Here is a 27,524-nt window from a genome sequence, read left to right as displayed (position 1 = left end):
CTATTGAAGAAAAAACGCTGCATATATATTGTTTATCATGACTCTGGTTTTACGTGGCCTATCGACACAATTTATAAACTGGTATATATCACCTTGTTGCTTTGTCTTTAAGTGGTCATGTGATTGACTTACCACGACTACTTTATTCTTCCTCAGTCAAACAGCAGCACTCATGCGATTGTTTTGCCCCCTGAGCTCCAGGTGTTGTGCTAGACAGTGACCGTGATTACCGTCCGCGGGAGCGCGCAGCTGCTTAAAGCTGTAGCGTCCAGATTACTTACAGCTACTTCCGTGCAGCTGATATAAGATGCGGTAAGCTGAACACAGCGTCAACCGTCTGTTTGTTGAAAAATAGTAATGGACCGCGTTTCCTTGTTAGTAACTGTAACGCCGTTGTAACGATAGGAATAGTAACTAGTTAGATTACTCGTTACTGAAAAAAGTAACGCCGTTAGTAACGCCGTTACTTGTAACGCCGTTACTTGTAACGCCATTCTTCCCATCACTGCATGTGAGAGGGAAACATGAAGATGAAACCAGGAGATGTCCTTACTGAATCATCAGAGCTGAACAGGTGATGGAGAAACAGGTTTACCTTTTAGGTGACATGAATGAGTTGAAGGGAAGTTATGAATTGTTTTTGAGAGACAAATAACACCAGGATCCTTTTCTATGTCGCTGACAGCTGGTAACTGTGCAGGGGCGGGTCTAGCAAAGTTTTGCCAGGGAGCAGGTAGGGCATTAACAGGGAAAGGGGGGGGGGGGGGCAAAAAACCCCCAAAACTTTTCTTTCTTATTCTCATTTCAAATGCTTAGCTTTAATAAATAATTATCTGAATCTTACAACCAAAGTTTTCATCTGATGTAAAATGTATAGAAATCGTTAGGGATGCACCTTTACCACTTTTTTGGAAACGAGTATGAGTACGAGTACTTGCATTTCCGTACTCGCCGATACTAATACCGAGTTATTAATAAAAAACATGATTTAAATTTACAGGTAACAGCTTTAGTCCTATAATTTAACAAAAACAAAATTCAATTCAATTCAATTCAATTTTATTTATATAGCGCCAAATCACAACAAAAGTCGCCTCAAGGCGCTTTATATTGTACAGTAGATAGCACAATAATAAATACAGAGAAAAACCCAACAATCATATCATATGACCCCCTATGAGCAAGCACTTTGGCGACAGTGGGAAGGAAAAACTCCCTTTTAACAGGAAGAAACCTCCGGCAGAACCAGGCTCAGGGAGGGGCGGCCATCTGCTGCGACCGGTTGGGGTGAAAGAAGGAAAACAGGATGAAAGACATGCTGTGGAAGAGAGACAGAGATTAATAACAGATATGATTCGATGCAGAGAGGTCTATTAACACATAGTGAGTGAGAAGGTGACTGGAAAGGAAAAACTCAATGCATCATGGGAATCCCCGGCAGCCTACGTCTATTGCAGCATAACTAAGGGAGGATTCAGGTTCACCTGGTCCAGCCCTAACTATATGCTTTAGCAAAAAGGAAAGTTTTAAGCCTAATCTTAAAAGTAGAGATAGTGTCTGTCTCCCGAATCCAAACTGGAAGCTGGTTCCACAGAAGAGGGGCCTGAAAACTGAAGGCTCTCCCTCCCATTCTACTTTTAAATACCCTAGGGACAACAAGTAGGCCTGCAGAGCGAGAGCGAAGTGCTCTAATAGGGTGATATGGTACTACAAGGTCATTAAGATAAGATGGGGCCTGATTATTTAAGACCTTGTAAGTGGGGAGCAGGATTTTGAATTCAATTCTGGATTTAACAGGAAGCCAATGAAGGGAAGCCAAAACAGGAGAAATATGTTCTCTCTTTCTAGTCCCTGTCAGTACTCTTGCTGCAGCATTTTGGATTAGCTGAAGACTTTTCAGGGAGTTTTTAGGACATCCTGATAATAACGAATTACAGTAGTCCAGCCTGGAAGTAATGAAGGCATGAACTAGTTTTTCAGAATCACTCTGAGACAGGATATTTCTAATTTTAGAGATGTTGCGCAAATGGAAGAAAGCAGTCTTACATATTTGTTTAATATGTGCCTTGAAGGACATGTCCTGGTCAAAAATGACTCCAAGGTTCCTCACAGCATTACTGGAGGCCAAGGTAATGCCATCCAGAGTAAGGATCTGCTTAGATACCATATTTCTAAGATTTTCAGGGCCGAGTACAATAACCTCAGTTTTATCTGAATTAAGAAGCAGGAAGTTAGCGGCCATCCAGATCTTTATGTCTTTAAGACATTCCTGCAGTTTAACTAATTGGTGTGTGTTACCTGGCTTCATGGACAGATAGAGCTGCGTATCATCTGCATAGCAGTGAAAATTTATGCTATGTCTTCTAATGATGCTGCCTAAGGGAAGCATGTATAATGTAAATAGAATTGGTCCTAGCACTGAACCCTGAGGAACACCATAATAGACCTTAGTGTGTGAAGAGGACTCTTCATTTACTTGAACAAATTGGAGTCTATTAGATAGATATGATACAAACCACTGCAGCGCAGTACCTGTAATACCTACAGCATGTTCCAATTGCTCTAATAGGATATTATGATCAACAGTATCGAACGCTGCACTAAGGTCTAGCAGGACAAGCACAGAGATGCGTCCACTGTCAGAGGCCATAAGAAGATCATTTGTAACCTTCACTAAAGCTGTTTCTGTGCTGAGATGAGCTCTGAAACCTGACTGAAACTCTTCAAATGAGCCATTCCTCTGCAGATGATCTGTTAGCTGTTTGACAACTACTCTTTCAAGGATTTTTGATATGAAAGGAAGGTTGGAGATTGGCCTATAATTAGCTAAGACAGCTGGGTCTAGAGATTGCTTTTTAAGTAAAGGTTTAACTACAGCCACCTTGAAGGCCTGTGGTACATAGCCGATTATTAGAGATAGGTTGATCATATTTAAGATATGAAAACAAGGGACTGGTTTGGAATTAAGAACATTTATTTAAAATGAAAAGCATGTTGTATGCAACATATTACAGAATAAATAATTATGAAAAAAAAATTAAACAGTGTCAGTGCAACTCAAGTATTTTCTTTTCAGTTTATTGTAAACTCTGCCGCTTTGAACAACACAAGGGGCATTAATAAACATCTTTGCTATTTAGTGCACAATATTTGAATAAACTAACAACATCCACCAACATAGAACTGTGGACAACTCACTTAATGGAGAGAAAAGTGAGTGGCAGGTTTTGCTTTAAGAAAAGTAGCTTTTCTTTCCAATGTGAAATACCCTTTGAGAGTAAGACTATGTTTTTTGGACACGTACCTCAGGAATGGCCGAAAAGCGATAAACATTTAGTAAATATTTTGCTGGTGGCCTGTAAAAAGAGTATTACCAGAAAATGGTTATCACCGGAGAGCCCAACCATAAATCTATGGATGGACATCACAATGGACATCTATAAAATGGAAAAGATAACAGCTTTTGTTAATCACAAATTGGATAAATTTACATCATATTGGGAAAAATGGGTCAAATATGTCACGCCTCATAGGCCAGATTTTACTTTCACAAACCAGTAGTTATGAAGTATGAGAGTATGTAAGAGTAAGATCACTCCCTATTAGTACATATTTATTTTTATTTATTTTTTTTTCCTCCTTTTTTCTTTTTTTTTTTTTTTTTTTTTTTCTTTCTTCTTTCTGTCTGTTTGTTTCAATTGTTGGTATGGCTGTAAGTTTTTGTTTTTGTTTTTGTTTTTTTTATTTATTTTTTCTTTTTTTTATAAACAGGATATGAACTAAAATATTATTTCAGCAATAAGGGCAGACAACAGATGCAAGAAGTATCCCCATGTGATGTATATGCTATGAAGGTCTGTTTCTAAATGTCTATTGAAAAATAAAAAATTATAAAAAAAAAAAAAGAAAAGTAGCTTTTCTGCATTATCAGCAGTCAGACTGTTTCTGTTTTCATCTATAATGTGTGACACTGAGCTAAAAAGCCTTTCACTTTCCACACTGCTACATGGGGCTGAGAGGTATTTACGGGCTATTTTAGCCAAAGTGGGGAACCTGATTTTGTTGACACCCCAGTACTTCAGAGGACTGTTTTCACGAGGGCTTGGGGCCTCTCCGAGGTATGTGTCGAGCTCACCTGCTACCAGCGGCTGTGCTGCCTGGGGCTGCTCCTTAGCGATGTTGTCAAATACAGTGTCTAGACTGCTGCTAGTGCTGGCCTGGGCCTTGAGGAACAGTTTAGCAGGAGGTTCTGCAGCTTCTGCCCGACTCCCCTCTGCCTCAGCTCTGGACATCATCTGCAGCTCCTGCTTCAGGTGCAGCTTGGCCTCTGGAGCAGTGTTGTTGCACAAAATTCATAAATGTATTAATATGTGGAAAAATAGGACTGATTTTAGTTTCCCCTAAACCACTGTGACAAATGCCAGCCATTTGACTTTCTGGTAGTAATAAGGGAAATGTATTTCATATTATATATATTGCATACATTTGTATTTGTGTATTTTAGTTACAAATATATAATATTTCAGATGTAAAATAATCTTACATTTAGTACTGTAGTTTATCATTGAATACCTATAGCACACAGACTTTACCTTGGGTCAAGTATGGTGGAGGTGAAGTACAGTGGGTTGGTCTCGACGTCACTGAACCGCTTCTTGACAGCTGCCAGTAAAGTTGCTTTCATTGTCTTGACGCCGTGGTTCTCGTCTGTTTCTCTGTTTAGAAGTCTCACTATTACAGTCACAGCTGGGATGACATCAGAGGCTAGTGCATCGTAGCTGCTCACTTTTTTAGTTAGTTCCTCAAAGGGGGCGAGGATGGCAACAGTCGTCTCCATAAGAGCCCATTGGTGAGCAGTGAGATAGTCAGGGAGTTCATGCTCGGACACATACACCCCCAGCACTCGCTTTTGCTCAATGAGGGACTGGAGCATGTAATGCGTGCTGTTCCAGCGCGTCTGTACGTCCTGCTGCAGTCTCTTTATTGGCTGGTTGAGCTGTCCCTGGATGTCTTCGAGGCGGGAGTAGGCTAAGGCAGAATGTTTAAAATGCCCAACTATTTTCCGTCCCACTGCTGTAGCATCAGCTATGCTCCTCTGTGCTAATAAGCGTGGGTAAATAAGCGTGGGTAAACTCTTTGTACTCATTGTCGTGTTGGGATTTTAGGTGCTTGATTAAATTACTTGTGTTAAATGTGCTACCTTTTGAGCCTCCACTGGACAATTTCGCTGAGCACTATATGCAGTCCGCCTTTGTTTTCGCGTCTTCGTTCACTTTGAAATAGTTGCACACGGCTGATATGTTTTGCCTTGCCTTCTCCCAGCCCCGAGCTGCAGCCGGGGCCTGGGGGTGGGCACTCGGCGCCTGTGATTAACCCCTTACATGCCGCTCAAGCAGAGACATTTCTCAGACCGTGGTATTGGTCCCCGATATCGGGGGACTTTTAACGAGTACAAGTACTTTAGAAAATGTGGTATCGAGGCTGATAAAAGATACCGGTATCGTATAGGTGCATCCCTAGAAATCATACATATACCAACAAGACAATGTACATCACTGTCACAACACCGTTTGTTTTCATTCAAAGGCTTTATGGGTTTTCCTATAATACCTGGTGGGCCGGTCTCTAGTCAAAATGCCCGGACGATTTTTTGTCCCAGTCCAAAATATGGGCCCATAAAAATGAAAAATCACCATGGGCCCACCAGGCAAATGTCCAGTATTCCCGATGGCCAGTCCAGCTGTGCCAGGGGCACCGACCAGAGGGCAGCAGGTCAAACGTTGGTGGACAGGGTGCAAGGGGTCACCTGTGATGGCCGTGGTTTTCCTGAGACAGGAGTAGGGATGGGTATCGTTTAGGTTTTATCCGATACCGGTGCCAAACCGGTACTTTTGAAACGGTGCCGGTGCTTAAACGGTGCTCAAACCGGTGCTTAAAGAATGGAGAACACAAAATTGGTCAGAAAACCTCTCATGTTCAGCTGTTTTTTTGTAAAAAGATAACAATGTTAGCCTTTTCTGCAGCTATAGGGCATATATGGTATCACTCTTGGCTGGAAGCAGTGCTTAACAATTGAAAAAACACAAACTTTGTCCAAAAACCTCTCATGTTTAGCTGTTTTCAACTTTTTCTTTGGTCATTTTAGCCTCTTTGGCCAGGGTGAAGGGAGTATCTGCCGTCAACCAAGAAGACTACCGCATGTAACTATGACGGTGTTTGCTAGTTCACCTTACATGCATTAATGTAATAATGTGGTTAGCCTACTCAACGTAAATTACACACGAACAACATTAAGCTACTCACACAGAGAAGAACAGCTGCTGCTGCCATCATCATCGTCATCATTTCTGCTACACTGGCAGGGCTAGGGGCCAGGACTCTACTCTTCGGGTTTTTGGGGGATGTTGCTAACTCCGGGTCCGATAACAGGCACCACACCCGCAGTAGATGTGCTCGGTGTGAGGTCTCGCAGCAAGCTATCAAACACGGCGCATTTCTCGGCTTTTAAAAAAATGCTATGCGTCGCCAGGTGTTTCATCGGATTCGAGGTGTTACCTCCTTTGACAGTATCACAGTATCAGCTTAAAGCACTTGTTGCAGTAAAATGATTGGCTAGAATTGGCTCAGGAAAAAAAAAAAAGCACCGAAATAAAGCACCGGAATGTGCACTGCTTTTCGGTCTGGTTACTACCGTTTATGTCAGAACCGGTGCCATCATGGCACCGGACACCGGTACCCATCCCTAGACAGGAGAATCTCCATGGCCTCCAGGGATGGCAAATGGCAGCCAATAATTTTTTTGGGTGGTGTAAAAGCTCACAAAAAACATTTCAACAACCACCAAACAGCTAAAACAGCAAACGATTAAAGAGCAAGTAAACAGATTTAGCAAAAAGATATTTTAAAAAAACAGAAAAGCTTCTGTTTTTTTTTTTTTAAGAGAGTTAAAAATCAAACAAACAAACAAAAACAAAAGAAACTAGCCAGTTTGGAAAATTAGCTACCAGAATTTTATTTTTATTTTCTGTAATTTTGCACCTTTATTTCTACAATTTAAGTCCAGAGAGTTTTGCTGACAGATTTCTTTCTTCGTTACAGCAGCTTTTTCTTTATCATGTAGAAAAACATTTCAATATGTAACTTCTTTACACTGACAGAAAGGGACGTTTCACTAGTCTGGCCTGCTTAAGATCAAAGTGTGCCGTATGTGTCCCACCATGTAATGTTTGACAGCCCTGGTGTAAAGGATGGAAATATAGCTATCAAGACAACTTGTGAAACATCTGCTTAGATTTAGATGAAATCAGTTTACAAAGAATAGTAAACCTCAGGGCAGCACATTAAGACAATCTACTGCAGGTCCCAAAGACTGTCTTGCAGCTCACTTAAAACTTTAAAACTTCAAAAAAAAAAAAAAGAAAAACAAAAGAGGTGCTAAAAACAAAGAAAGAAAAATTAAACACTTTAATGTCTAGACATAAAACTCATCTTATGAAAATAACCATAAACCATGAGCAATGTGGATAATGGAAAGTGAGTCCACATTGAACCCAATGGTTAGACAATGGTCTCTGTTTCACAGACAAGACTACAGGACTTCCTGGAAGTGATTTCCTTTAAGGAAAATGCACAATAAAATACACACACCTTCTTTCATTTGGCCTAATTTGGCTTAACTTTAATGTTACATTATATGGTGCCATCAGAAAAGAAATGTACTTAATTTAACACAACTTCCTAAATCATACATTGCAAACAAAAGTAATGACAGGAATAGTGTTTAAAGTATGTTGACAACTTTATCTATATTTGCATGTGGGCATGTGGGTATTTTGGTATCTACCTTAGAGAAAAAAAAGTTGAGTTCGGTGCACGTTCCTGGGGGAGGGGGGTGATTCTGATGACAAGCCCTTTTGAAACAGGTCCTATACTAACCTGATACATTTCATTATCACACAGGCACCTGTTATTGTAATGTGCACTTCTTTTTTATATAAATACCAGAGCTTTATTGTCTTACCTTTCTCCACAGTGTCACCATTTGCTTGCACAGTATCACATGACCTACCCCCATAATCTCCACCTCTCCTCTGCAGGTTTGGAAAAATGACCATCTGGCTAACCAAGCAGTGCACTTTCAACCAGAATAACTAGATAACGCAGGTATTTACTTGCCTCTGTTTTGCTCAAAAGTAGATGTGCTCAAGATAATGAAGAAATCTGGAGGTTTAACAAAGAAGATCTGTAGTCACTTATGTGGCTGCATTCCTGAGCATTTGGGTTTCTTGTCTGTTCTTTCTCTTGCCTTTCCATGCTGTCAAACTCTGATATTACTACTGTATTCCAGCCATTTTTTACTGCCTTTGGTGAGCCAATCAGCCTCTGTTCTGTGTGATTTCAATCTAAGTTTTCGTCTATCAAGTATTTTTTTTAAACAATGACTCTTTCATTGCTAACTATTGTGCGTGGCCCACAACCCAGAAAAAGTTCAAATCAAAGCAGAGCTGAGTGTCAAAGCATGCACTCAACTGTACTCCTGATAGTGTGCTGTGGTATATGACACTAAGATGTTAGAAACAGATCCTTTAAGTCCTGAAGGTTGTGAGGTCAGGGACCCATGGATCAAACTTGTTTGTCCTACACACAGATCTGGGGAATTTGGAGACAAAGTCAACACCTCAAACTCACTGTTGTGCTCCTCAAACCATTCCTGAATTAGATGTTCTTTGACAGGGTGCTGAAAGAGGATAATGTGTCCTGAGAATACTGTTTCCATGAAAAGCTGTACATGGTCTACAACAATACTTAGGCAGGTGTGTTTCAAAGTAAGACCCTCATTGATGGCAGCACCCAAGGTTTCCCAGCAGAACATTACCCAAAAACATCATACTGTTTCTGCCAGCTTGCCTTCTTCCCATAGTGCATCTAGTGCCGGGTGTTCCCCAGCTAAGCAACTTACATGCACCTGGTCATCCACATGATGTAAAAGAAGACTTGATCCATCAGACCAGGCCACCTTCTTTCTTTGCTTCGTCGTCCAGGTCTGATGCTAACATGCTCATTATTTTCCTGCCCACTGAACTTTCAGCAGTGGGCAGGGGTGAGCATGGGGACCCTGACTGGTCTGCAGCTATGCAGCCTCTTTGCCTCAAGTGGATAGTGTCTCAGCACATTAGAGACTGTCGAAACCCCTCCTTTGACCCCCACCAGTTTGCTTACAGAGCAAATCAGTCCACGGAGGATGCCATCATCCTCTACAGAGCACTGAACCATCTGGAGAACAGGAAGAGCTACGTGAGGGTGCTTTTTGTGTACTACAGCTCAGTGTTCAACACCATAATCCCAGACATCCTCACCACCAAACAGGATCACCTCCATGTCCTCCCTGCCACCTGCTCCTGGATCAAAGATTTCTTCACAAAATTGCCTCAATCACTCTGACATGGCCACTACTGAGAACGGGAAGGCTGAACAGAGAGTAATAAAAACACCCCCAAAATCACTGGGTGCCTCCATCCCTGGAGGCCATCACCAGATCCACCTGTCTCAGGAAAACCACGACCATCACAGGTGACCCCTTGCACCCTGCCCACCATCTGTTTGACCCACTGCCCTGTGGTCCATTGGACCAGTCTTGATAGATACTGACCACTGCAGACTAGGAACACCCAAAAAGAGCTGCAGTTTTGGAGATGACCCATCATCCAGAAATCACAATTTCGGCATTTTCAAAATTATTGAAATTCCTATTCTTAGTTATTTTTCTTTCTTCAAACAAAGCACCTTTGAGGACAAAATGTTCACTTTCTCTGTGACCTATCCCACCCACTAAGAGGTGTCATGATGAAAAGATAATCAGTGTTAATTATTTCAGTGGTCTTAATATGCCTGATTAGTGTAAGTTCATACAATTTGTTAATGAAAAATTTAAAGCACCCTTATCAGTAATACGTTATTGCTGGTTGGTTTAATAATTTGCTTCACTAACTTAACTATTAGCAGTTTAGTGATTCTTTCTTTAATCTGTATTCATTTCATTTTGTCATCAACACTCAATCATAATCATTTGCTTTCTGTGAGCTAGCCACCCATGTGCGCGCGCGCGCGCGCGCGCACACACACACACACACACACACACACACACACACACACACACACACGTGCACACAAGCAGAAACAGGTACAAACAAGTTTTAACCCTCTTTATTAAAAGAAAAGAGGCTGCTGACAGTCAAACTTAAATAGTACGAGTTAGAGTTAAGGCTGTGTTTGGTTTCAGCTGAAGTTGAGCATACCTGAAAATGTAACCTGAACCAGGAAATACCTTCAAACTGAACAAATCTGTAAAACCAACATAAAATCAACTGAGTCTTGTTATTTTTTCAGTTTAACTCCAAGCGCTAAACATGGTGGCGAAGCTAATGATCCTGTTCCTTCTTTGTCACGCTGCATCTGCAGGTAAGACTGTGATCCACAATCAAAAAATATCAGATTTACTTGGCAAGATTTAGTAAAATGCAACTAAATTGCGGCATCGCAATCATGCCTCACCAGCTTAAAAGTGGTGTAGGGTCCTGTCATGGGGTTGTTGTTGATGTGTGTGGCTAGCAGTGGAAGAGCTGCAGCCCATTGTCAGTGTACAGTGTAAGTGTACAGTGTTGGAAAAGTGGTTGAATAAAGATGCGACAAAGCATGAATCCACACCCGGTTCTGCCGTGGTCATTCACAATTATGCTTATACGTGTAAAGGCTCTGTAGTCTAATGTTTCCAGAGGGTAGAAGACATGTTTTCTGGACAGAAACAATTATGTGTGAAGGAATGCAGAGGGATAAGCGGACATTTCCAAGATGCTGTGGGCTCAAATTACGGACTGAAGGATATAAAGATGAGACATAGAACTTAACCCATCCATTTTTTTGTAAATGATAATGATCTTGATTTCTCAGTTGTCTTTTTTAAGTTGTGCCAAAACTCTACCTGCTTTTACAGCACCATTCACTCCCTTATTCTTCTATGTAATAAACTAAACGTTTATGTTTGTTTTGTGTAGGAATTATGTTGTTCAAACTACACATAAGTAAGACTGCTACTACAGAAAAAAGATGTGTAGCAAAAAAGGACAAAAACCTGCACAGAACTTCCTTTTCCTACCACTGAAAAGAAAAAAAATACCCACATTTGATTCCAACCGAATATTACAAACTGGTTTAATGCCAGTTCATGAAAAAGTCACAAACTTTAGATCTATTGATTTTATTTTTTCATGTTCCTCAATACACATTTCTCTCATGCGTATTGATTTGTGCCCATGTGTGAACCTAAAGTAATATTTTCCACTCTTAAAAACATGAAATAAAATATTTTTACAGACGTTTTGTACTTTTTAAATATTCTATTTAAAATATGTTTTCATGATTTGGTTAGGCTTATGTAATTAAAAGGGCTTGGTTAAGGTTAGACATACTGGCTTAGGTTTAGAAAGAACATCATGGTTTGTGATAAAATAACACAGTTAAGCTTTATTTTGTTGGTGGCTATGGTGAATCCTTCTCACTGAAATGCATTACATTTAAATTGGTGCTCATACGCTCACTAAACTTTGGAAAAATAACCCAGCCTAAAAACATCATTAAAAGCTCAAAATTGCATTCATGCCCATTGTTAAAGTCTCAAATAATCTAGTTCACAAACATTTATGACAGTTTTTATCATGTAATCCTTTGGCCACACACCCTTATCAAAGAAGATCAAGATCCTCTATTGTCAGGTTTTATTGTTAATTAGACTTAATCAGCCCTAATGTAGACACTATTATTGTAACGGAAAAGAGGGACCCAGGCGCGGTTCTTCTTCACAGAAACACAGTGCGTTTATTTACAGTGAAATAGACAGGCAAGTCCTACAATTCACTCAAAAGTGCAATTTTCCAATCGTCCTCGTCCCTTGCTCCCAGTGCATTCCGTGTTGTAACTCCCTAGTGCGCAGTGTTGGGAAGGTTACTTTTAAAATGTATTCAATAACAGAATACTGAATACATGCCCCAAAATGTATTCTGTAACGTATTCCGTTACGTTACTCAATGAGAGTAACGTATTCTGAATACTTTGGATTACTTAATATATTATCATGCTGTTTACAACTACGTAAATGTACTATTGCTGTGATTTATTACTGTTACTGAAGGACCGAGGCTCCGAACCGTAGTAAAGGGACCTCTGGCTAATACGGCGGGTTCCGTGTCGGGCTGGTAGCTGAAAACTAGCTTTACTTTGTTGTCTGGGTCAACTTTGCTTGACAGAGACAGAGAGAGGCGTTGAAAGGCTGCTCCAACGGAACTTATTTTTTCCGGAGGAAAACACGAACACAGATACAGTTGAGTCTTAATAGCTTACTTACAGCTGGGCTCGTTAGGCACTCTTCTTGGCTGCAGTGGTTATTATTATATTTACATACTTCCAGCTCCCGTTTTTGCTCCGTGACAGCTCGGACTTTTCCTTTTTCTGCCTCCCTCGCTCACAGACACATAACGAGTATAGCAGTCCATTCTCGCTGCAGCACGGACTACACTGCCCATCAGGCTACATTCTTTAGGGCTATGCCTGTTGCATTCTGCCTTTTAGCTTAGCACAACAACAACAATAAAGCCCTCTCACCCAGGAAACACGCAGAGAGAGAGCGTCACCCTGTAACCATGGCAACCGTAACGCTGCCGCCTGGAACAACAGAACATAGCTGTCAAACAAAACCCAAACAGTCCGGACCCGCAACAATATGAAACAGGGAAGTACCGCCGTGTAATCCATTTATTTCAACAAAGTAACTGTATTCTGAATACCACTTTTTTAAACGGTAGCTGTAACGGAATACACTGGGGAGTCCCAAAAATCTCAGAGCATATAGTTTTTGCAGTGGTTGATGACACAGAGGTGTTTTATTGCGATGCAAGCAAGAAGATGTTTGAACCAAGACAGGAGTGGGTGAAAAAAATGTTTGACAACAACTCTCAATTGTTGTTGAAGTACACTCATAGTTGTTTTGAGCATCAGCCAAAAATTTTCAAAAACTCGATTTCTTATTGGAAGCAGATGTTAAACCAAAGTGAAGGTGGGGTACTTTCTTTGATAAATTATGTCATATTATTATAGATGTATCTGAACAAAACTGATTAATATAAAATTCAGAAAAAATATTGAATTATTTTAAAGATTTAGAGCCTTACTTTTGTCCTTCTTAATTGAAACCAGGAATCATGATGTAAAACATATGATGAGATGATGAGATAGCCTTTATTTGTCAGTTGCAGGTCTTTTGCCCACAACCGAGATGACAGACCTTGCCGACTGTACATACAATACACAAACATCACATTGGGGAGACAGGTCAGGCTAGGTAGCGAGGAAAAAAACATCGAAATGTGTAACACAAAAGGATAATACAGGAATGCACAGATATCAACACACCATAGCACAATAAACACAGACAAGCAACATGGGAAAGAGTTCCAGTGTGTACATCTGATCTGGGACCGCTGCAATCTTTCGACTGCGCCTCCAACTGACCCGATGTCCACATCAGAGGGGAGGTAAGCGTTGGAGGTGGCGTTGGATCCGGGGTAGGGAGGGTGATGCGTCGGTGAGTGCTTATCAGTATCAGTATATGTATGTGTGTGCGTGTCCAGAGTTCAGCTGAGACAGTGTCCTTCGCCCTGCCAGGCTAAGTAAACAGTCTTCCAGCCAACCCAGGTGGCCTTGCATGGAATGGGAAGGAACAGACTAAACACAGTCGTTATCAGGGTGTTTTGTTCAGCTCCGGCCTTGCAGCTGGCGCCAAAGGGGTATCCGCATAAGTGATGTTATTTTTTTACTTTAGTGCGAACAGCTCATATGAATTTCAAAGCTGTTCTAGTCCAACACTGGTCTCTCAATCTCCCATTGGAGAGCCGCGAGCTTCGCCATACTTGCGTTCTGTGATGTTGTCACTTCTTGTGCTCAAGGAGCCAATTTTTGAGAACTCACGGCAGTGTGCCTCCCCGAGATGTCATCCAATTTTGCACCCAGAGATGTTATTCCGGGCTAGCCCTTCCGAGATGTATCCAGTCTGCAGTCAGAGATCTTATTCTGAGTATTCACAGCAGCCGTAGCCTCTCCAAGATCTTATCCTGACTCAATGAGCCCATTTTGAGAAACTCACGCCTCTCCCATCATTCCAATCCCAGCGGGCAGCCTTGTGGGGGTTTGAACAGCCGGTTCCGCTTTCTTAATTCTTCGATAAGTCAGGGCCAAGCCAGCTCCAATCAGCAAGAACCCTGTTACCATGGTTCCGAATAGGTAGATATCTTCACCACTCAGGCTCACCCAAGCCCAAACTTCTCGTTGAGAAAGGGGTGTCAATTGCATTCAGAGACCAGTTGATCCAATCCATAATTCCTCCTTTATATATATTTATATTTATATTTACTTGTTCTAATTATTTAATTATTAAAAATCTTAATCTTCCATTAAAAATAGTCACATAACACTTTTAAATTATCCATGCTCCCTGTTAGGGTCAATGAACACAATGTAGACTTTTGAGAATAGAAATTGCATCAATATACAATTAACACATACCATTACAACCTTTGTTTCTCTTTCCATTTCCAGGTGTTCACATTTTGCAGGCTATGACTGGCTGTAATGTGAATGAAAACTCTGGAGAGGTTGCAGGCTTTCTACAGATAGGTTTTAATGGAGAAGGCTTTTTTGAATTTGATCCAAAGACAAAGACAATGATCGCACTGAAACCAGAACTTCAAGTTAATGAACAGATGATGAATGATTACAGAGATCTAGTTAAATACATTGAAAATGCCATCAGTACAATTTATCCAGAGGAACTGAAGATTTTCTTGAACTACGGGAGCAGCTCCTTGAAGAAAACAGGTAGAATCAGAATCAGAATCAGAATACTTTATTGATCCCTGGGTGAAATTATTTTTTGTTACAGTGCTCCATTATAAACAAACATTAACAAGACAGACAATACACTAACTAAGAATAGTACAATATATACACACATATATATGTACATATATATATACATCCGCCTCTCCGACACCACCTTGAGAGAGTCCAGCTCCATCCCCACAACATTACTGGCCTTACGGATCAGTTTATCGAGTCTGTTGGCATCTGCGACCCTCAGCCTGCTCCCCCAGCATGCAACAGCATAAAGGATCGCACTGGCCACAACAGACTCGTAGAAAATCCTGAGCATTTTCTGGCAGATGTTGAAGGACCTCAGTCGCCTCAAAAAATAGAGACGACTCTAGCCCTTTCTGTGAAGTGCTGTGGTGTTTTTAGCCCAGTCCAGTTTATTGTCAATGTGTACTTCAAGGTATTTATAGTCCTCCACAATGTCAACACTGACCCCCTGGATTGAAACAGGGGTCAAGTGTTTCCTGGTCTTCCTGAAGTCCACTATTAATTCATTGGTCTTTGCCACGTTGAGCTGCAGATGATTCTGCTCACACCACGTGACAAAGGAGTCGACCACAGCCCGGTACTCTGTCTCATCATCCCTGCTGATGCATCCAACCACCGCAGAGTCATCAGAAATCTTCTGAAGATGGCAGGTCTCTGTGCAGTGGCTGAAGTCTGTGGTGTAGAGGGTGAAGAGGAAGGGGGAGAGGACAGTCCCCTGTGGTGCCCCTATGTTGCTGATTACCTTGTCAGACACACACTGTGGGAGACGTACATATTGTGGTCTTCCTGTCAGGTAATCAACAATCCAGGACCATTGATTGTAGAAAACATGGACGACGCGACAGCTCACCAAAAATGAAGCCAAAACGTCTCTATCGCCCCCTGGTGTCTGGCTGCAGTATATGTCATCATCCATGTTAGCAGATGGGGCTGGGGTCAGACTAAAATAAATTAATTCTCCTTAGATAATTTTTTCCAAAGATTCTGTCTTTTGTTATCAATAGTTCTCATCATGCTGATTGATGTCCAAGGGGTCTCCTTTCCCATAAGTTTGATTCTAATTCCTACCGCGGTGATGTTAAATTGGGGTGAAACGTCATCATAACAGCTTTGACTGACAGCTGTACTCACGGACAAACTTGTGTATCTCTGTTCGGGAATAGCAGATAGAGCGTAGGCTCTGAGAGGACGCCCAGCGTTTATGCTACGAAAACACAACTGACTGTTTTAACCTGACAGCCTGAGGTGTTCTTCAGTAAACTGGACTACGTGACAGAAGGACCCGAGGCCCCGCTGCACTTTTTCGGTAAGTTAAACGTGTTTGTAAGCTAATCCGTAACTACCCTCCTTAGCTCGGTCCTGAGACCTAGCTAGCTAAAATGAGCACTCGGCTGTCAGAGTTTGTTTAGCTAATCTGTGCAGGTGAATGAATTTACTAAAGAAATCAAGAGAAACGCCCCGGGCTGCTCAGTCACTAATTACTGTTACTGTACTTTTATTACAAGTATTATACTGTAAAAGCAACAGGCTGCACCCTGCTGCAGCTCCTGTGCAGAGGTGAATATTAAATATGTGCAAACAATAGCATGTTTTCAGTCTCTTGCCACATCTGTAAAGACAGTAACATATTTTTAAAAGCTTGTACTTCAGCTTGTACTCCTCATTAATCAGGAACTATGGATTAAAGTACTGTAGAGTCCTATAATACTGAAAAAATGTAAGAGAAGAACTTCAGATCCTGAGTGTGTGAGGACAGAAGAATCAGCTTTATTTCAATTTTGAGGGATAAAATTTATATTTGAGTTTGTGATGGTTCTGTTCTCTTTGTGATTAGAGGGGCTGCCCTCAGATTCAGACCTCAGCACCACCCAGTGACAGCAGACAGATCATCCAACATGTTCACATGTTAACTGCAAAATTAACTCATGAAAACAGTGTAAAGGTTAAAGTACCACACATGCTGTAGTGAAAGCTGGAGCTTTATTGATAAAGTTAAAGACAAAAAAAACAAAAGGATTAATCACTCATGTAACTGTGTCACTATACATCAGTATTAACAGGACCTCAGTTTGGTGTTTCATAAAGCTGCTGATCTCAGACCTGCACAGCTTCCGTTTTAAACACTTGATGTACTCAGCTGCATGTAGAGCATATGAGATTTTCTCTGACACAATTTAATAAAACTTGATGAAGGTCAAAGGTCGTCACTTGTATGTTGAACTACAAACTTGTCATCTGGAATTTTTTTCACAGTTTTTTTACACATAGTGTGTTATTTACCATAAAGTGATTCAGAGTTATTCATACCAGAGTAACCAGAGAGGATCATATATTTGTAAATATATAATATCTTTATGTAAAAGTCTGGCGCCTCTGTGGAGTATCTGAGTATTTATAACATTACACAAACCAAAGGTCTCCATCACAGTGTTCATGAAATGCTGGGTTTATCCATCTCCTGGGGCGGGCCTGCGGAGGAGTGCTGAAGATTTCCCTGTGAGGGAGCTGCTGGTGAAGATCATGAGTCCTGCTTGATCAATGTGATAAGCTTCAGTCTTCCTGGTGTTTCTTAAATTCTTACAGCGGGTCAACAGAACTTCTGGCACAGGACAGCTGTGATGAAAGAAAGGGAAGAAGTTTCTCCAAACCTCTGGACCCAGGAAACCCAGCTTGGTCCTGATGGTCCCCCTCACTAGTTTCTGTCCAGAGTGAATGTAGCTGTTGATATAATATGGACTCTATTATTAAATGAAAAGAACAAATCACACTACACTACTGAAACGTTCTGCTGATGTTTTTAAAGTCTCCATGTTACCAGGCTGTAGAGGGCTCTGAAGATTTAAACAGTTTTAGATCCATTACACTCTAGAGTTGGATGTCTCGAGACCGGTCTTGGTCTCGAGACCACTTTTACGTGGTCTTGGTCTCGTCTTGGTCTCGACGGACTTTTGTCTTGGTCTCGGTCTTGGTCTCGCTGTTTCGGTCTTCCGTTCTCAAATCGACATAGTGTTCGGGAGATTTGGAGTCAACCATCAGCGGAGCGGGGGGGTGGCTTACTGGATTTAAGCCCGGGTCATTTTTTCAGAAGCATGGGGCACCGTCGTAAATTCCCCCTAATTTTGGTATGATCCGAGCTCAGGCACTGGGCGACTGAGCACAGCACGCATGTGAGCGAGGGGGGAGAAGCTGCTGCCTGCGAGTTTGCTGCAGACAGAGGACAGCTTAAGTTTGACCAGGTACCAGGTCGTACTGAACTAATAATGTAAATATGACGGTGTATCACACAAGACTGATATCAAACTGATCAGTTGGTTGCGTTACTTACTCTTCGAGTGAATCAACAAATGGATCAATAAAAAGCCGAACAACAATGCTGATTTTTTAGAGAGTCTTAGCTTACATTTCATGTTTTCAGTTGTTACCCTCCACGGCTAAACTATGGAACGCCAGGACTGCCATAATGAAATAATTAAATACACCATTAAATAATTAATTAAATGTGTCAATAATTAATTAAAATTGGAATTAATTAATTAAATAAATAGTTATGACACATGTAATTAATTAATTATTGACACATTTAATTAATTATTTATGTATTTCACATTTTAATTAATTATTGACACATTTAATTAATTAATTATTGACACATTTAATTAATTATTTATGTATTTCACATTTTAATTAATTATTGACACATTTAATTAATTATTTAATGATATATTTATTTATTTCATTTTGGCAGTCCTGGCGCCTGGCTCTCATCATGAATTAATTTTATCTGTCAGCCTCACCCATCAAACTCAGGGGGCGGGGTTAACGCTGATCGAGTCAAAACCATTGCTTTGGCCTGGTGGCCATTGTTTTTAGCACACAACCATTGGAAACTAACAGAACTGAACTTTGAAAAACCCTGTTCGTGTGTCACCAAATACTGTTGTAATATTTTTTTAGCCGAGAATGTAGTGGTTTAATCTTCATATGTGTGGTCGGTTTGTCAAGTTACAGCCTCTTTGCAAAAGTGCTTCGATGATTTCGGAGATGTCTGCCCAGTCTAATGTCAAAGCGTGGGATAGACCCGCTTGCCTCGCAAGCAATCGAGCTGTTGTTACCGCCGACAAAGCGCAGGCCCCGGTACACAGCTGTAATAATCCCCACTGACACGGACTTCTTTTACGGAGGTTATATTTATCGGGGTGTTATTTCCTGATGTTCTTATGTGTCCTACGTGTTTCAGTCGCCAATTCTGAAGTATAACTAACATTAAAAACATGTTTAAGGAGGAGAGAGAGCAAATAAACTCGATTAACAGCTGTTCTTTGGGTTTCTGTTCAGTAATCTGCGTGACCTGCGTATAAACGCATAAGAGAGATAACGTTGGTGTTTCCGTCATGTAGTAGCTGCTGGCTTTAACTGTACAAAGGTTGTTCGACACTATGAAACACATACAGACTTCATGATGTTCGGCTAATATTTTTATTGTGAATATTAATCATGCATCTCTCCACAATATCTTCAGCTCTCTGAGTTAACCCAGAGTTTCCCAGCTGACTATCTGTCATCTACGAATATGTCACGGGTCATATCAATATGATTTTACAGAAAAGCATCCTTATTACTGCCAACTATTCCAGAGACGTGGAAATCTACAGCATAAAGAACACAAAAATATAGCAGTCTCTGCAACACTGTAAGACGAACCGTCAGTTTGTCGCAGATCAAAGTGGAAAGAAAGTGATTGGTTGAACAGGTGTTCCAGGTGAATCCACGCAAGAAACGAGCAAACCTGTTCCGACAGTTTGAGTTTGTATTCCCTCAGCTGCAGACTCGCTGCTGTTTAAATGTTTGAGAGGAAGATTATATATAAAGCAAACGTCAAACAGACTCAGTCTGCATTCACATTTGATATGAGGCCAGCACGTAAAGTGGCTGTGTCCTGTTTTAAGATCATACATGTAAAATTGTTGTCCACCCCCTCAGAGTTAATTGAAATTATCTTGGAAAAATTATAGTTAAGGAGTATCACAGATAACACCCACGTGAGCTGTGTGACTGTTCACCATGAACTGAAATCGGTAGGCTATTACTGAAATACACGTGCTATATCATAAACTATGACATAAATAGGGAGGTCCTACTAACATGTTTAGTTTTAAAGGACACCTTCCTGCCTTTCGTCTCATTCATGAGCAGTATTAGTTTTCTTCTAACATCCAGAAGACTGCACGATGTGTTTCATAGTTTGTAACAAACCTTTGACAGTTAAACATAACATGACCGAAAAAGCAAAAAAAAAAAAAAAAAAAAAAAAAGAGAGAGAGAGAGAAATCACACAAATTATATGTTAATCTCATTTATTTTTAGTTAAGTAAACTCTAAAAATTCTAACAGATAGCTGGTGCTTAGAATATAGTTAAATAACTATTAAAAAACAGATGATATAATATTTCTGTCCAGGTTGCAGTCTTCATGATGAACACGCTGTTGCAAACTCTGCTCCTCTCGGTGGAAATGCGCCTTCTCTTTCCTCTTTGTATAAAAACATTTTAAAAGTCAGTTTAATCTCAAAATTCACTGTTAAATCCAAAACACACCAGATAAAGAAAAGCGAATAGTTCAGTCTAACACATGTGCCAGTGAACCATTAAACGTCTGTAAAACTATGCGGTTATGAAAGTAACTTTAGCCTCAGCCAAACCGATTTGCTCAGTTGTAAATAAAACAGCGAAGTAAACGTGACCCGACAGACAAAACCTGAGTGAATTAAGTCCAGCGTTTAACCACTGAGAGCTAAAACTCAGGTGAGGTTTCAAAGCTGTGTGCCGTGATTGGACATCAGCCGCTGATGAAGCTGGTTCGCCTACAGTGCTGTGTAAGGAAACAAGCTCCAGCAGCTCTGCGCTCGGGAAAAATACTATATTTACTTATGTTGTGCAGAAAAATGCGCTGACATTGCGTTATATCAAGCACCGGCTGCCCAGTTAAACTGTGACTATCACCAGGTAACGTGGGCGTGTTTCTTGAATCAGCAGCAGGTGTTAAACAGCTGACAGGTGAGGAGGAGGACGCATGCAGGTAAACTGAGGGCCTGCTGAGCTGATCGCTGGTGTCCTGAGAAACATGTCAGCTCATTCTTTATGTTACAGAAGCACAGAGACACAAGACCAGGCGGAAAGAGACGATCGTTCGGTGAAAATGAGAATCTGCGAATGCAACATGTGGAACACGGAAAGTGGAATATGTAAACAAACCGGTTGACGTAATCCCCTCGGTGCACTCTGCATGCTGACTGTTAGCAGAGAAGTGAAATCTCTGAAAACATCTGAGCACTTTTGCAAACATGTTCTATGTTGACAACCTGAACAGACGTGAAGATTACGGCGCAACATTCGCGGCTAAAACACTGTTAAAAGTGTAGCTGGTGACAGAAAAACGGGGTATTTTAAAACTACACCACCACCATTGCTGCCTGTGATTTGAAATGCATTCTGGGATACCCGGCTGCCTCAAGTCTACAGAAGCGATCATCTGCAATCGATTATCTAGGATCGACCTGTTTTGACTTACATTGCACGGCAACCAATCAAATGTTAGAGAAGCTGCATGGGCAGCGTTAACCCCGCCCCGTGAGTTTGATGGGTGAAGCTGACAGATAAAATTAATTCATGGTGAGAGCCAGGCGCCAGGACTGCCAAAATGAAATAAATAAATATATCATTAAATGATTAATTAAATGTGTCAATAATTAATTAAAATGTGAAATACATAAATAATTAATTAAATGTGTCAATAATTAATTAATTACATGTGTCATAACTATTTATTTAATTAATTAATTCCAATTTTAATTAATTATTGCCACATTTAATTAATTATTTAATGGTGTATTTAATTATTTCATTATGGCAGTCCTGGCGTTCCATACTAAACAAACTCTCTAAATCGGTTTCAATTGTGTACTGATGAACACAACAATGGACATAAAAAGCTTCTTTCAAAGAAAAAACTCAGGTAGATGTTATTTTATATATTATGCTTTGTATGTTGTTCAGTATATCTATGCAAAACAAGAGGAATTTCAATACACAGCAGTATATTCACAGATGAAACCAGATATTTACATACACTTTAGGTAGAAAACATAAAAACTATTTTTTACTGTTAAACATCAATTTAGAGTAAACTTTTGTTTTAGATAAATAAATGTTGAAATATCTTTTGAATTAGTTAAATGTCAGAATAAAAGAGGGAGCTGTCTATTTTAATCACTTTCATCAAATTTAGGAGTACCTATACACTAAGTTTATTGTTAATTAATAAGAAAATTCCAGACGATCCCATTCTGAGCTTAAGAAGCTTCTGATAGGTTAGTAGAGTCCATGTGAGTAAATTGGTGGCACACCTGTGGATGCATATAAGGCAAAACACAGAGCCTGTTTCTGTGACATGTGAAAATCAAGAGATGTCAACCAAAACACCAGGAAAAGAATTGTGGAGCTCCATAAGTGTGGCTCAATTTTGAATACAATTTGGTGCCATTTGCAATTAAGAAATACAGATAGTTTCTCTCTTTACTCTTAAAGTTAACAAATATGATTTTTATATTTATCAATCTAAAAAAATAAACATTTAGTCTGATTTGATGTTACAATTAAAAAAGTGTTTGTGTTTTTATCTGAATAGTATGTAAATATCTGGTTTCAACTGTATATTTGATGATGTTGGTGTTTGGCTTGATTGTCAGCACAAAGAGGGAGAGAGAGGAGCAGAGAGGGAGAGAGAGGAGAATGAGGACAGAACAGAGATGGAACAAGAGCAGGTGAGACACACATGTCAGTCAAATGGTTGTTTGCCAAAACTCATCAGAACATGTATCTAGTACCTGTTTCTTTTTAGATACCATTTGTTACTTTTCAAATTCTATATTTATTAAGTTATGCAGGCTTGTTTGCACAACAAGGCTAAATAATTATATAAACTTTTCAGAATCTAAATAGTGTATTTTGGTAGAATTAAAAAATAAGTGTAGTACAGGTCTATGATGATTTTCAGTGCTACTATCATCTAGTTCTGATTCTGGTTCTGTCTTGGTTACTGTTGTAGTCCTGTTTTAATTCCGGATCAGTTCTGGGTCTGGTTGAATTGGGGTTTAGTCCCTGTGTCTTGATACAGGCCCGACTTTGTTCTGCCTTGCTGCTTAATTAAAAAAACTAGTTTAAGGTGTCCTGCAGATGTATATAGAAGTATATATATATATATGAAGTCATTCTTTTTTGAACAAAACTCTAAACAGAGCCTAATAATCTTTCAGTCATACCCTCACTTAATTTCCTTTCGCTGCTCAGCTCTCACACAGTGGCTCAGTTATGCTCCAATCCCTCCATATTGTGGCCAATCACATGCGAGGATATAGGATAATATCATTATGTGAAAAACAGAGAGGGTGAGAGACGCGACAGTCAAGTGGAGCATGCGTCTGTCCTCTCAGTAAGTGAGTGAGACAGTAGACAGCGGTGAGGAGGGCTGTGCGAAAGCAAAAATACATAAATATGCCTGACACCCGTAAACGAAGCAGCATCTGGCTGCAGTTTAAAGACTTTTTTTGTCTCGGTCTTGGTATTGGTCTCGTCTGGACTCAGTCTCGGTCTTGGTCTCGTCTCAACTTGGTCTTGGTCTTGTCTTGGTCTCGATACCTTCTGGTCTTGGTCTTGTCTTGGTCTCGGATTAGGCGGTCTTGACTACAAGTCTATAAAGGAATGTACATGGTCAGTGTTACGGGTTCGCAATTGAGGATGAGAGTAAAACAATGATAGTCCAGAAGAGGTCGTTCAAACAATTGATTTTAATGAATGCACGCTGCGTGGAGAGGTGCAAACTGCAAAACAGTTGTACATCTCTACCCAAAATACACTCTAGATTGCTTTTATAACATCAGGGTATTGTAACGCCCCTTCTTGCGTTTACAAGCACATAATTTGCATGTACAGAACATTCATGTATTTAAAGAATTAAATGCAAACACAGAAGTTCCTCCTTGTGGCATACTCTTAAGAATATGGTGATGATCTAAGGCCTTTGAGGTCACCATGGGCTGGACATCCTTCCGTCACCTGTAACTAAGCAAACTCAAATACCACAAGAAGCTGAATGCATTCAGGCCTTTGCTCAGCCACTATTCCACTGTACCAATACACTCCGCATATGAGTTATGATACATATATATTTAACTCAATCATTTTAAAGTAGTTATAACTGCACCCGTAATAAAAATGTTAATATTTGATTATGATAACCCCTATAATATAAATTATAACATAATGCCAGCAGCTTCAATAAACACTTTGATGAAATGATAATTAATGCAATGATAAGATGATGGTTATGTAAAATAATCCATGTAATTCCACAATTCCCTCTTTTGACATTCCAATCAGGAATGTCACCACACTTCGTGTTGCATCACTCCCTGCTCGGCTCTATGGGTTCTAAGTTCATCCTATAGATGCCCTCAACCCAGCCAGGGTTCACAACCCATTACCTTTACCAACAGTCCTCTTTCACAAGGAATGATACAACAACCAGTGATGACCAACATTCCCAAAAATACAGCCAATGAACATATCACTGACATAGCCACACCTTTCCATTGTCCCAACACAGATGTCATCCAGGACGCCAGCGGATTTTCGATACCTGAGTGCTCATGCATTGTTTTAGACAAAATCTTCAGACCCACCAGAGCTCAGGTTACTGAGCCATCTGGGGCAGTATTAATAGGGATAAAAGTGCAGCACATGTCTCCGAACATGGCGCACACGCCTTCCCTCTCACGTCAAGGGTCATTTGATTTTACACTCCCATCAGCAAACTCGGACCCAATTGTTCTTCCAACCCCATCATGGCGTCCCTGGTGAGGTTAGAGAGTCTCAGCAGGTTTTAGTGAACATAATGCGGTCAAAATTTTGATTAAGCGTTACCCAAAAAATATACTCTCAAATCCTGCATCTATCGGATTTACCAACTTGTACTCGTCTGGAACTCCCCTAGGCACTCCTATGGAGTCTACCCAGGTCGGTGAGTTTAGGCGAGGATCTTAAACATGTGTACCCTAGGTCCCTCTTTTGGCCAAACTCTGTCTCTTATGTCTGGCAGCTAAAGTTCGCGAGTTATGTTATGGCATAGTCTTTACCTGGTTTCTAATCAGCATGAGTGGAGCTCCCAGTCGCTCTGTAGACAAACGTGGCCTGGCTAAAGCACAGGCAACATAATCAGATAGATGTTGTTCTCTAGCATTTTGAGCCACCCAATCAAGCCAGAGGTTACTGTCCTTGAAACCAGTGACACGCTCAATTAAATCCTTAAGCCTCAGTCTAGAGTAATCTGTGGTCAGAAGTACTCTCCCTTTTGGTTCCTGTTGCTTTTGAGCTACTGCTCTCAAAGTTAGCATCTGATCAGTCAGAATGGTGATAGAACTTTCTGCGAGCGGGTTAGACTTTGGATCAACTAAATTTACCTAAGCATATCATGGGGTGATTGCAGACCTGTACATCATACGCTCTCCAACTACTATTAGCTCCTGTACATTAATGACGTTACACAAATCAAACGTGAATGAGCTGGTAGTCCCTTTAACATAATTCAACTCTATGCCATTATTGCTGCTGAGACACTCATCACCTTTACCTGACACCTCGCGCTTTTGTCTTTTTACCGATCCCGTTTTAGCAACTACAGTCTCAGGAAGCGCTGGACTGGACTGGCGTCCGTGTTCAGACAAGGGGTCTGGAGTACCCTGCAAAATATAAACAGTCAATGTATGTGGAGAGTGTTTTCACAGTTTAAACATAGGTTACTCACATTTCTAACCTGATTATTTCCCAATAAAAGTGAAATCAAACATTGCATTTGATTTCACTTATATATTATCATGTTCTGGGCTCTATCCATTATATTAACTTTATTCAATCTCAATCCTCTTTATGTGTGTGAGCAACGCTTTTAGTTTTATTAAACACAACCCCAGTAAAATACACACCATCCCCATGTCAGCCTGACTCTCCGCTAAAAAACACACTTCTAAGTTTTCTATCCGAATTTACGCCTCTTTTGGCTTCAAGCATATACATAGCATGCAAAACTTACTATTAATGCCAGTTAGACAAGTTTCCCTTATCTACAACATTTTGTTTCACCCGGCTCACCCTCACACGTTTCCTGTTCACTTATTGCATATTTATCTTTAAGACCTTTTACCTCAGTAGTTGCTAAGCAGAAACAAAGCAACCTGTGGTCCACCTTTACCCTGTAAAATAAACCCCTGTCATGTTTGTGTCTGTAAGCATGTTTTGCATTCATTCTTTACACTCCCCGCCATTCCTGCAAGTTAGGAGCTGTAAAGTTGAAAGCTGCATCAAGTCCAGGCCTCTGGCCTGGCCTATATATATAAATCATGTGTGTTTGTAAGCGTGCATGCAATTCACCTGCTATGTTCTCATCTTCCCTCAACATGTATCACCTGGACACTCTCACCAGTGAAGCTTAAAACCCTTTTGGACGGAACATTAACTCTAAACAAGCACAGTTATGCATTGTGTATAAAATGAACTCAACCTGTAAATAGAGACATCACTGTTATGACCAAGATCGACCTCTGCACAGCTCAGACGCCAGTTGCAAGAGCTCTCTAACATTAGAATCATCAACTGTGACTTATATAGTGTTATTTCGGTACTTTATACTTCACACATTTTTGAACGTTGTTTATATGGGGAGTTCCTCTTTTTGTGTCTATATTTATTAATATGCCTTGTGCACTAAAGCTTCCTGTTTTTCAGTCTGGCTAAGCACTTGTTTGTGAGTATAAACTGGCCTCTACAAGCCTTCATAGCAGATACACATTACAAATGCTTCATATATACAGAGAAAAACCCAATAATCCACATTTCACTATTTTGTTCTTTGGTTCAGATTTGGATTCTGTATTGTTCTTTATTTATTATTATTTATATTCAGATTGTTTATTGCTAGTCTTGGTTTCTTATTGTCTATTTGGGAGCTGACATAGTCTCTATAAATAAACTTCTTTTGGTGGAGTAGCATCAGGAGAGAAGCTCCAGAGAGGCATCTTCCATGTTAAACACTAAAATATAACATAAGAGATCTTCTCAACGTGTTGTATATTTTTAATATTTCCTTATTATTTTGTCATAAAATAAATCAACCAAATAACTTAAGCTGTGTGACAGCACCTTGCGTTTACGCCAGGCGGTGAGCTGCCCTGAAGCTACACCCCCTTTTACCCCATTTAATTTCTCAATCTTAGTTTAAACTATTCCTGACCTTCTCCTTCTCTCGTCTGATCATCTCAAGTACGTCCTGTACCAAATTTGCTTCCTCTTTTCAAGTCCCACATTTAATTACAAGCTCTAAACTCAGAGCTGAAGTTCCCCTTTTCTAAGTCTGTATGTTCTACAAGAGAGCAAGTCGGTAAACAAGTTTATCATCACAAAGGTTATTATATTAACACCCTCCTTTTCTAAGTCTGTATGAGATGTGTCACA

The 27,524-nt window shown here is 40.3% G+C and overlaps 1 protein-coding gene across 1 annotated transcript in view; it reads left to right on the top strand.

Moving 5' to 3' along the window:
• Positions 1-9,442: 9,442 nt before the first annotated feature.
• Positions 9,443-27,524, top strand: part of LOC135932111 (major histocompatibility complex class I-related gene protein-like) — a 44,838-nt gene continuing 26,756 nt past the window's right edge. Inside the window, exons 1-3 of the mRNA XM_065470297.1 lie at positions 9,443-9,570; positions 12,855-13,105; positions 14,644-14,922. Of these exons, the coding sequence (XP_065326369.1) occupies positions 9,443-9,570; positions 12,855-13,105; positions 14,644-14,922 (658 nt within the window). The remainder of the gene's footprint in view (positions 9,571-12,854; positions 13,106-14,643; positions 14,923-27,524) is intronic.

Source organism: Pelmatolapia mariae, linkage group LG22 (assembly GCF_036321145.2).
Source record: "Pelmatolapia mariae isolate MD_Pm_ZW linkage group LG22, Pm_UMD_F_2, whole genome shotgun sequence".
NCBI classification, from domain to species: domain Eukaryota; kingdom Metazoa; phylum Chordata; class Actinopteri; order Cichliformes; family Cichlidae; genus Pelmatolapia; species Pelmatolapia mariae.
The sequence above is the reverse complement of the archived record's forward strand: the minus strand, read 5'-3'. Positions and strand labels throughout refer to the sequence as shown.